Source organism: Myiozetetes cayanensis, unplaced genomic scaffold (assembly GCF_022539395.1).
Source record: "Myiozetetes cayanensis isolate MyiCay16 unplaced genomic scaffold, myiCay2020 scf5-8, whole genome shotgun sequence".
Lineage (NCBI taxonomy): Eukaryota > Metazoa > Chordata > Aves > Passeriformes > Tyrannidae > Myiozetetes > Myiozetetes cayanensis.
This window is the reverse complement of record NW_026087742.1, coordinates 8918855-8931162: the sequence shown is the minus strand read 5'-3', so window position 1 is coordinate 8931162 and position 12308 is coordinate 8918855. Positions and strand designations below refer to the sequence as shown.

General features: G+C 39.5%; 1 protein-coding gene across 15 annotated transcripts in view; it reads left to right on the top strand.

The window, feature by feature from the left end:
• The window catches only part of ROBO2 (roundabout guidance receptor 2), a 1049785-nt gene that overhangs the window by 974711 nt on the left and 62766 nt on the right, over positions 1 to 12308 (top strand). For all 15 annotated transcript variants that reach the window (XM_050333786.1, XM_050333782.1, XM_050333787.1 and 12 more), the window contains 3 exons: positions 3993 to 4117; positions 6865 to 7036; positions 11641 to 11823. In XM_050333786.1, coding sequence (XP_050189743.1) covers positions 3993 to 4117; positions 6865 to 7036; positions 11641 to 11823 — 480 coding nt within the window. The remainder of the gene's footprint in view (positions 1 to 3992; positions 4118 to 6864; positions 7037 to 11640; positions 11824 to 12308) is intronic.

The window sequence follows — 12308 nt, the reverse complement described above, 5'->3', positions numbered from 1 at the left end:
CAGCAGAGCTTGTCAGGTAATTTCCTACCTTAAAGGACACTTTGTTCATGTGGAATAGCTTTCCACATAGTGAGGATTTAAAAAAAATTTCATGCCCACAGATATGTATAACTCACAGCCGAGGATCTGCTTTGTAGATTAATATAACCTTCAAGGAGTCTGTTTACAACTACCTCTTCTCAAAAAACCATCAGCCTAGAACAGGTAGTATTATCACCTGACAAATGTCAACCCCTGTAAAAAATTTTTCCTCTTCTTTGGGTGATAAAACTAAGTACTTCCATGAGAAAATTAAGGCATTCAGTAGGTGCAGTTTCTACAGATATTTCCTTTAATTCCTCATGTTATCCTTGTAATTATATTGGTGTTCATGTATTTCAAAAATAGCATCCACTAAATGTTTAATGAGAGTGGTTTGCTTCTCATGCACCGAAGAAAGATGGCAGTCTATTTAAAGGTATCCCACTCTCTCTGTCGCCTGTGATTCCATTTCGAAAATGAGCTTTTTTAGACTTGACTTGTAAAAAATGTCAGCTGTACTATTTTTAGAAAATAATTTGGGAGAGTGATACGCATGTTGGAAGCTTTTTTGTGACATCAAAACAAATAGCCCTGATAAAGGCAAAGTACGACCAAAAGGTAGTGGCAGCTTTCTGCTGGATTGGATTTTACATGCGATGCTACGTCTGAGGCCTACCTCCAAAAATCAATTTTGCTGCAGTTAGACTTCTCCTCGAGATCAGACATTTGTCACAGTTCAGTATCCATCCATCTCCTGCCTCTTTGGCCTTGTGAAGGTAACAAATGGAATTCTGTTTGGCGGCGTCTGGAAAAGATGAGCAGCGATTTGGGTTCTTTCATATCTGTAAGAAGAAGCTGAGCACTGGAATAATTGACCTGTCAAGAAGCAGGCAAGGTGTTCTCCACAAGGCAGCAGCAAGGGAAATGAGAAAATGGTTTTAAAAATGTTATTTTTCAATGTGATCTATTTAATAACTGCAGCAGTGTCAGACGAGTGGCTTAATTTATATCACGGTGCCAGCTTACAGAGTGATGTTATCAGAGAGAGGAAGCAGAACTATTATATACATATGTGTGTACACACATACAAAGAGGAGCTAAATCAAATATTTTATTTTATCACTTTCACTATTTCTTTCACACATGCTCTAGAGACAGAGGACTTTTTTTTTCAATTACATCCACTGTTTTAAATCTCTTTTGGAATAACTTTCTGAGGTAATCTTTTGTTTGTCACCACAAAAATAGGACAGTTGGTAGTGGAAGTCACCTTAGGTTTTAAAAGCTACTGTCTGTCAGTTCCTCCTCACCTGAGTCCAGCTCCTAAAATGATACTTTCAGCTGTATTCATCAGCTGCAGTTTTAGTTTTGCTTGCAAGTTATCATATATCCTCCAAAAAAAACCCAACCACATACTGGTAGAATATTAACTAGAATATTCATAGCATTTAAATGCAAAGACAAACAAATGAATACAGTGTGTTTTTCTTTAAATGGTAGAGTATGGTAGTCATTTTACATTTCTTTGCATTCACGCTCCCCCCCCTCAGGTATGTCTATATAAGAAATTATATTTCTGAATGCCCTTTTTGTTTGAGTAATGAAAGTACATATGTTTGAGTGAGCTGTTCCATTGTACTCAAAAACAAAAATGAGTTACACAGCGTTAAGCTTTACCATTTGTATGATTTTTATTTTAATTCAGAATATTCTAATTAATATCACACACAGGCATTTATTCACGGTTTTGTTGTTATTGCAGACTTGAAGACTTTTAAAATGCTAATTTTTTTACTGTGTGGCAAATGCTTTCACTTGCCATAAAACATACAAGGCAACTATTAACTTCACCAATTTTATGCTTTCCATAGTTGTAAGGAGTAGCCAAAGGCCACCTTTCTGTGCTTCACTTGAGCAGGCTAAGAGTCAAATTGTCCACAATGCAGCTCCATTTCTTCCCTCCAGTGCACTGTTTCTCTGCATCAGGCAAGGTCACAAGGACTATATCAAGCCCTACAAGCTTTACAGCTGAAAATGTAGCTGTTGAAATGTGCAGCCTCCAGGGACTGTAGTATGGGTTTCATGTTTCGTCTAATATATTTTTTTCTGATATAACCTTGTATGGTCCCTTGTCCCCACCTGTGATGCCCTGGTTTGAAGTTATGTCCTTCCTGCAGCAGAGTGCTCCAGCTCTTCAGGGTTGTCAGGGTAAAGATTGGAGCTCAGCTCCCTGAGCCTGTGCCAGGTCAAGTGCTGAGAAGCTTCCAAAGTGGGAAGGAACACAGCCAGTCCCAAACAGGTCATGGGGAACAATAAGAAAATCTGAATTGGCTCAGTAGACTTGAATACCTCTGATATCTGTGGCTGTGCTTAGTTGTGTTAAGCCTACCAGACTTTAAGACAAAGATGCCAGGGGTCTTGGCTTTCCTGGGAAGCGTGGTCCAAGCATGGTCATGCACTCATATATCTGTTAAAGATAAGTAGAGCCCTGTTGCCACAGAGCTCAGCAGTGAAGTCACTCTAGACCAGGGGAATGGAGTCAGGGAGCTGTGACACATGATGTGAGATGACCAAAACCAGAGGACTATCTAGACTTGAATTTGGGTTGGGGACTGATAAATATTTTAGGTTCTGGTACAAGGTCTACTGTAAGCCTTCAAAATCAGCATCCATATTCCATATTAAATGTTTTAAGATCATATTAAAGGCAATGACAAATACATGGAAGACAAATTCCATAAATAGTTATTAAACACAAAGACATCACCCTGGAACAGAAGGAATTCACAGTTTTCCGTGAATCGGAAAATTGTCCTGGAGAGGTATCAATATATATCTCACTTTATTAGTTCACACTTTCCTAGCCTCTTTCTATTAGTTTTGTTGAAGACTAGGTAGATGGGCTGGGAAAAACGAAATAGGTGGATTTTAGGTCCATTTCAGAGCAGCTGCTATCAATAACTTTTTCCCCTCTGGGACTATACCTTAATATAATACACTTGACCTTGGTGGCTTATCTTGCCACTGTGGTGGAGTTTCAGCACTTACCTGGAAGAAAGGGAAGGGCGAGAGAGTGCTGCAAGAGGTTATAAGTGGCTGGGGAGGGCCATATTCCCAGCACTCTGCTGTGGCAGCTGTAGCTATGGTGGGAAAACCCCACGAGGAGATGCAGCAGATGCTCACAGAGGGGACTTTTCCATAGCTGAGCTTCTGCTCCATTTCCCAATCAACTTGTCCTGAGCCAACAAAAGCACCCTGCTGCTGGTGTAGCTGCAACAGGGGCTTTGCCAGCATAGCCCTGATCACTAACAACTAGGATTTTTTATTTTTTTTCACACTTCTAGACAACTAGCAGGGCTGGCAAGCAATTGTCTTGCAGAATTGGCCATGGTATGCAGTGACCAGCCAAACAGCTGTGAATGGTTGAACTGGACAGGACTCTGAAGAGAAAACAATTTGCCTAGGGGAAAAAGAAAGACATAAGTATATATCTGTCCTAACTTAGCACCTGCCCTATTCACTGGCATTTGATGTAAAGCCATGAGCACTTTAAACCTTGCAACTCTGAAGAGGAAAAGGTTTAATGTTTAAACCTGTTCAGGCCAGGTGAAGCAGCTTCATGTGTGACTCAGTTGATATATGTATAACTATCCATGTTTATTATGGGAAACAAAGGCAAGAGTGAGACCCGTTCCAGTGCAAAATTAAGAACTGCTAAATATAAATAAGTGAGGAGTGATTTGTATTGATTCTCCATTGCCACAAATTCCACATTGTCATTCAGCTCTATGCTTCTCTCCAGAAAGGCATTTTTCAAAACTGACAGTGCCTAACAAAATGTGCACACCTAGGCCTGCAGGGAGTGTGAACTTTCTGCACTGCCTGCTTGCTCTTGCAGGGCTTCAGCAGAACTCGTGCTCTAGCAAATGGATTAATGTCCTGCCTCTGTTTGTTCTCTCTCCTTGGTGTAGCTCCAAGTGCCCCTCCTCAGTCTGTTACTGTCCTGACAGTTGGAAGCCACAACAGCACGAGCATCAGCATCTCCTGGGATCCTCCCCCTCCAGATCACCAAAATGGGGTCATCCAGGAGTATAAGGTAGAAACAATGTCTAATGGGAGGGTTGTGTGTTTAAGGAAACAACCTGCTTGAACAATAGCTGTGTTTATGGATTTAGATTCTGACAGCTTTTACAGCTGCCCATGTAATTATAGTGAGAAAGAGGACTGACTGCTTATGGATTTTTTTTTTTTTAAGCAGTACTACTGTTATATGAAAAAAATAAATACCATGGAAGAGAGATGTAATTTCCAGCTAGTTTACAGTACTTCTTGCTTTTCCCTGTTATGGAACAAGAGAAGAGGACTTTTTTATTAAGGGCTTCTGTACTCTAAACAGGCAGCGAAGTCCCTGTCTTAGACTGCCTTTAATCTGGCAGAAAAGCTGGCAGGAAAGATACTTTTTCTTTCCCCTGCAAAAGTGCTACTCCTGACACTTCAAGGTCAAAGTCAAGGACTGTGGCTCTGGGAGAGTACAAGGCTTCTTCTGAATACTGCTTCTGTCAAGCTTCACAATTTAAAATGCTGGATTGTTTGCTCTGAGGAACAGGTTGAACAGAACAACTCTATCCAGAGTTTGTTACATGAGAGTTGTTTTCATTGGGTTGTATATTTTTCTTCTTTGTTGCTATGATAGCTCAAAGTATCCAGTCCTTATTTTGTTGTAGTCTATAATTCCATGCTAAGATCACTTTTGCACAAGTGTATTTTCACAACAAGAAAGAAATGCAGTGTTATTGGGTTGGAGGACTAGGGAGAAATTGGTTGGGCAAGGTTCAGCACTATGGCAGGCTTGTGACCATGGAGCATGCTGCTTGGTAAATTAGCCTTGCTGTGACTGGCTTATACACCACGTGTGAAATTTTTAATTGAAATAGTACAGGGCAGCTTTCTTGACAGTCCCACAAAGGGTGGAAGTGGTGGGTGCAGCTTATTTCACATAAAAAGATGTAATTTTTTTGGCCATGGGGTATCTTGAGGGAACACAGCATGAAGAAGGGAGAAGGTGCTTGACTTTTAAATCAACTAATTGGTTCAACTTCTTCCACCTCTTTGTTTGGTCAGAGGGATGCAGTAAATGCAATATTTATGTTTAGCACAGGGCTTCCTTTGTCTTGCTTTTAGTCAATATCAAGATTTATTAATCCCAGTATTTTATTGATCTATTTTTCATATCAATTAATAATTATCTCTTGGCTTAATTAATCTTGGTCCTGACTCCGGTATAAGTCAATATAAACCGTCAAGGGCTTACAGGCAAATAAGTAAAGCACACTCCTAAACCACAAAATATGTAGATATGAAACAAAGAGAGCTGATGTTTAATAAAAGCCATGTTCCAGGTGAGTGCTCAGACCTCTGGGCTGTGTATAAAAACAGCTGGAGTCACTACCTATTACATCCCTTCTGTGTTAGATTACGTGGCTGCCTGATTAGTGAGCTGGCTGCAGGGACTGTGGTGCAGAGTTTAATATTTCCCTGAGTATAAAATGTCTGCTGAGGTTTCACAGTACAATTTCTGACAAATTGAAAGTAGATCTGTTGATTCCACTTCAAGCATCAGAGCGCCTGTAAATTCGTTTACGAATTAAATGCCTTTAATTAGAGGCGTCTCATAGCTGCTGTAACCTAAGACCAGGACAGATAAGGAGAAAAGGAATGAATGCAACAGTTTCTCACCCTAATTCATTCTGGTCTGTGAATAAGTTCTCACTGAGCTTAGGAAAACAAAGGAGTGTTTTTCTTTTCAAATCTTTCTCAGTGTTTCAGAAAAAAAAAGAGAAGGTGTGATAAAACACTAAGCAGGGTAAAAATAAGGGTAAACATAGCAGTGCTGTTGCTTAAATGCATCAGTTGGTTGCTGTCAGTGGTTCCACCAACAGTGCTTTCTTCTGCTGTTATTGTTGTGTGAATGTACATGCAATGTGTTTGTGCACTGATTTTCTTGAGTGGTAGTAAATGCTTTTAAAAATACCACAGAAGCAGTGTATGCAGATAACATTAACTGAAGAAGTATCCCTAGAAGATCTTTCCTTTGAAACCTCTTTGGAGAAACCTATAAAAAAATACCAGAGAGAGACATAGAACTTTGAAATCATAGAGAACTCTCATCACAAAATGCCAGCTGAGATTATAGAGTGGTTTTTCCTGTTTAATTATATAGTAATTGAATCAGGAACTGATACCTGGATTCCTAAACAACGTGAGTAATCAGAAAGGCAGCAGTACAAAGTGAGTCTGTACTTATTCCATTTCTTAAATTTCAAATATCCCTGTTGCAAAATGAAAGGAAGTCGGAAATAACTTTGAAAATTGTTTGCTCTTTTAGTACTTTAAGAAGTGTTTCAAACTATACTCATATTATTTGGTGTCTTTTTGTTATTCAGTGGAAGATTCAGAAGGAAAAAATGTGGGTTTTTTAAAGGACAGGTTTGGTGGTAATCATGTTACTGAACAAAATTTTAGTTAATGTATAACATTTTTTTTTCACTTGGATGATCTGGTCTGGGCTTCTAAGAAGTGTAACCACAGAATTTGCATTCCATAGAGAGCCCAAGTCCAGAGAGTTATTTGCAAGCAGTTTTTGCAGCTTGGTCTTGGTCCTGTGCTGATCTGGCACAGTTTGCTGAGCTAAATCATTCTAATTTCAGCTATTCCCGGACAGTAACACTGTTAAGAAGCCCGAAATAAGTGATTGTGATGACACACTTTGATATGTCATATCTGTGCACGATTGTGTGAGTGTGAAGAATTTCATCTCTTTTAACACATCAACTTTTGTCCCAGATCTGGTGCCTAGGTAATGAGACTCGATTTCATGTCAACAAAACAGTAGATGCAGCCATTCGGTCTGTAGTAATAGGTGGCCTATATCCAGGTATCCAGTACCGCGTGGAAGTTGCTGCAAGCACCAGTGCAGGTGTGGGAGTAAAAAGTGAGCCACAACCCATAATAATTGGTAAGTGATTGTCTGTTCTGTTGTTTTGTTTTGCCTGGGTTTTTTGGGGTTTGTTTGTTTGTTTGGGTTTTTGTTTTGTTTTGTTGGGTTTTTTTTTCTTTCAGAAATGCTTTCATAAATCACTTCTGCAAGCATAAAAATCCACGGAGGAAAAGACAAGATTTGAATAGAGCTGGTTAGTTAGCTTTTAACGTCCCACTGTCTACTAATGTTGTGTCTTCCCTTCATGCAGAGTTCTTGCAGCCAAGGGAGGGAAGTATGTACCCAAGACATAAGGCAAAATGCAGATTGTCTAGTGGAACTGACTTAATGTGGGTTTTTTTAATGAATTTACCACTTCTGCAGCTTGACGGATTTATGGAACTAACAGCCCAAGCTCCCTTTTCCTTCTCCTAAGATGACTGTAATATTGCCTTACTCATCCCTTTGGTGCCTAAGGCTCTGTTTATCGTTGTTTTCTGAACATTTGAAGCCAGTGTTTCTCAGGTATCCCAAGCAGACAAGTGTCCTCTGACAAAGAGGCCTTTAGACCAAATAGAGAGCAAAGGTAGCATTCTAATCCCTGCCTTTGAAATGGTCATTTCTTAGTAGTGGTTTCCATGCAGAATTGATTTCCTAACCTGAGGGAAACAAATTCTGTTTCTTCTGAAATTTTTCCTGAGTATAAAACATAAAGACAGGAACAATCTGGAAGAATAGGAGAAGTAGTCATAATTAGCAAACCTGAACTGAGCTATGCAAAGCAGCACCTCCTTTGAGTGCATAATACAGGAATTCTGTTGCTTTTATCTGTATGACCTAATTTAGTTATTACTTAAACATACTTTTGTTTATTTGTGGGACTTTTGTTGTTATTAAATATTTTCTTTCTAGAAAATGTTGTCAACACACTGTCCTAAACATGGACTATCATGTTATGTGTAGACCTTTAGAAAAGGCCATCCCTTAAGCATTGCTTACATGTTTAATGACGTTTGGGTTCCCCATTCATCAAAACAGAAACTAGCGTACTTCAACTTTGAATATATTGTCACTGGAGACAGAAATACAAGAGTGGAACAGTAGGAGGTATATTATTTCTTTAGTTAGAAATTGTCTCACTGTTCCAGGAATGCTGTGCCCATACTACAAGCAGGATGTCGAAAAATTTTATGGAACACTCAAAGAGAATCAAGAATAAAATTTTTATGATCACTAATGATACGCTAAAAAATTTTCTACTGGAAAACCAGACATAAAAGTGGAGATAATGGCAATGTTGGTTAATGCCATAGCTATTATTTCTCCTCATCAGTTGGCCTGTTCACTCTTACATTCCATCACTGGCGTAATAATATGAGGAACAGCTGCAAACTTTCACAGTAATAGGTACAATCGAATCTGATGTGTCTAATTAATTTTTGGTCCAACAAATTAGTTTTGTTCTTCATTACTCTCCAATGGGAGGAAGACATTATATTTCATTATGTTTTTGTCTTCGGGAACAATGGAGCGTTACAGGTCGCACACTTCCCTTGTCTATGTTCTAATTAGTTGAACTGACAGCATTGTTACAGAAACACCTGCAGTATATGAAATAGTACTACACTGGTACCTTGGATGACATATTTATTCCTTCTGCTTAAATATTATAAAAAGAAGTACAAAACTAATACCGTTTGTTTCCCCAACCCCCAACAATTATATTAATTTCATCAGACGTCAGTGGGCAACATTCATCTGTATCCATTTATTTTTCCGTCATCAAATTCACAAAGCATATGTTATTTTGACATTTAAATGAGTTATTACTTTTGCAGTTGTAATTGCTAGGCACCGAAGGGTAAGAGCAAGCAGCCAGACTGCAAACTTTAGAAGGTAATTTGGAGACAGATTGCATCTTCCCCTAGAAGAGAGGGAGAGAGTAAAGCCCACCGAAAGCTCTCCACAGGCTCTTTGTGGTTTGCTCTCACATCCTACCATTTTCAAAAGACTGGTTTCTGACTTTAGAGAAGAAGATGGGATCCTCAGATGTTTTGGAGGCTTTAGTGGGCAGAGCTTGTACTTTTCTTGAGTCCAGGAGGATCAGCTTCCAAAATTGGTCTCTTGAAGCACATAACTGCCTGCTCTTCTCCATGGCAGCACAACTACCTTTGAAGTAGTGCCAAAATTACCTGTTTCTCCACCGTCCCACTGATTTGACCTCTCTTCCAAAGGGCACAGAAATTAACTGTAAGTTAATGGCAATTAAAGCAACACGAATTCCCATGCTGATTTCTACTAGAAAATGAATTGTGTGCCTGGAAGAGCATGCCACAGAGTGCCTCCTTCTCTTAGTTTTGCTCTCAACCCTTCCTCTTTCAGCACTGGGATGCACCTATAGTTGGTTCCATGGGCAGAAAAAACAGGGAAAAATCAGATGAAGGAGCCACCACTGTCTCCCTTCTTTTCCTTGTCACAAGTGCTCACTCAGTTTCATTCTCCCTTACTGCAACAGAACTGGAAACCGCTGGGCCTTTGGCAGAGGCAAGACAAGAGAGGAGAGCATGGGAGAGGACAGCTGCAGTTCCCAGGCCCTAACATTATTAGAGCTCACCAGCATGGCCAGTGTAGACTGACACATGACACCAGCACTGGTGTACTGCCTTTTTACACATTAGCAGGCCTAGTCTGGCAGCATCGTTCTGTGGGACCTATTTCGCTTGTGGGAAGCCCGTTTTGTCTCTTGCCCAGAACGACTGAAAGCAAGCCAAACTCTAGCACAGTTTTAACAGTCTGTTTGCAGAAGCAGACGGTCATCATTACTAAATATTGACATGGTGCTGAAAGAGAGAAGGCTTAATAAAATGCCCGAGCTCCTCAGCGGTGTGATAGCAGTGCAATGCAGCGCATCGCGTTCCTTACCGAGTAACTCGGCCCGGCTCTGAGCACCGTCGAGGGCCTGAAGCTGCATCTTGGCTGGGGCAGTGCTGGGCAGAGCCAGTCCCTGAGGGAGCGGGGCAGGGAGGGCACGCTCAGCCTGACAGGCTCTCTGTGAGGGATCCCCAGAGGCAGCTTGGCTCTGGGTCACCTGCAAAGAGGTGTCTGTGGAAACAGAACTGGAAGTTGTCAGAATTCTCGCGTCTGTTTTAGCCAGTGACCCTGTTTGGTGGCTTTAGGTGAGCTGGTCTGTTGAAAGAAGCGAGTGGTAAATCTAACCATTGCTGAATTGTAGAAGAGAAATACATCCTGTTTTCACAGCAAGGCATAATGATACAATGCTTTTAATAATTTCCTGTGAATGGCCATTTCAGTGTTTTATTGAAATATTCGACTACCTTTATACATGTGTGATATGACTTTCATAATTGAGAATCATAGTGTTTCTATCTTTTTTGTCTCAGTAGAGTAGCTACTCTTGCAGCTCCTCAGCATGCATAGAGGCATCTGGTAATATTGCATAAACATTTCAAGGATTGAGCTATATAAATGCTTTTACTGGAAAAGATGGATAATATTTCACAAATTTCCAAACTGCAGATGTGGGCAGTTTATATCAAATGTACATAGAATCAATATTCATGGGGGGGAGGGAGGTTTGCAGAAAAATATGTTCTGAATTTCCTAATTGCAAAACTTAACTATTTTTGACAAGGGGAGATTTGAAGTAGAAAAGTGCTGGCGTTAGAACTAAATACTTTAGCATTTCCTGAATTTCCATTCAGATTTTTATGATCATTTGTTTTCCAGCCAGACATCAAGCTTTTCCTTTTGAAAAAGTTCCCTTTTAGAGAAAGAGTGGGAAAAAATATATATATTCAAACACCTACTGAAATTTACAGTTTTCTAATGTAACGTACAATTTAAGATCCCATATAGTAATTTTTGATGTGGGTAATTTTAATTGGGATTCCACGTAATAATTATTTCTTACAGGTTGATGTTAAGAATTTGTCATGCGTATCGTATGTGAAAAAAATAGCATCTGTTGCTGTGATTACTTAGAGTTTGCAGTTAACTGTGTGATTTTCTGCTTTGTGTCAAAGCTGATGCACTTAGAATTTGTATGGATTGTTTTCCCCATGAAATAATTTCTGGAAAATACACTTTATATTTGATTTCAAATTTGGAAACTCCAGCATTCAGGAGAAACAAATGAGTTAAGTAAGAATTTTTGGCATGCTGACAGCAATGAGAGAAGAATCTTCTGATGTTGTAACATATTTTATGTTTGGATTTCTCATTTGGAAAAAGCCATTTATTGATTGCTTGATTTATTTTTTATTAGTTTCCTATAATCCATTTTCTCATTATTTTATCCTGTCTATAATTATGTGAAAACAAACCAACAAGTATGTATATTGTTTAAAAAAAAGAAAGCTCTGGATTTACATCTGTTAGGTTACTTGAGAGTGTGCTGTAGATCTCTTTTCAAATACATGTTTGCAAAATGGCTGTGGATTTACTCTCTAGAAACACTGGGTTTCTGGTGTGCTTTGCTACTCCTTGAAGTTCTTCTACTGTGGATAATTCTTTTCAGGTCCATTACTTTTTCTTTTTTTGCTGATTTTCATTAGCAGTACTCGCTTCCTCTTTGTGTTACAGAATCCATAATGGCCTCATGCCTTTGAATTTCTTTTGTGCAGGAGGTCGTAATGAAGTTGTCATCACCGAAAATAACAACAGCATAACTGAGCAAATCACTGATGTTGTCAAACAGCCTGCCTTTATAGCTGGCATCGGTGGTGCATGTTGGGTGATTCTGATGGGTTTCAGCATCTGGCTGTACTGGCGAAGAAAGAAGAGGAAGGGGCTCAGCAATTATGCTGGTAAGAACAGTAGCTTTACTGCCATCTCATCAGGTTTGGTCATGAAGAGAACAGGGCCTCTTAAACCTACTTAAAAACCACATTGAACTTCCAACAAAAGTGTCCTGGGTGAATTTCGTATGCTTGTTTTTAATGTACGCCGTGAAACTGCTGTTGTATGAGAAGCTTTAAATGCATTGCTCGGTACCACATTTCATCATTGTCATAAGACAGTATTTTTTACATCTCCAGCACATCTAGCATAAAGAAGACACTCTGTTAGCAGTGCAGCTCTGTTTATGTTTAGAATATTTCTATTCTAAATATGAACTAGACTAGACCCTCATAAGGAAGGTTAGAGAGTTTTTGGTCTTCTCCTTTGTTCCCATGCATTTCCATGTCTCTGAAGCCATGTGCATGGGAAATAAATGGATGTGTTTAATCAGTGACTTCATACCTATAGCTGGAAGAGAAGAATGATGTGTTAGACAGAGAAATGTGGTCAA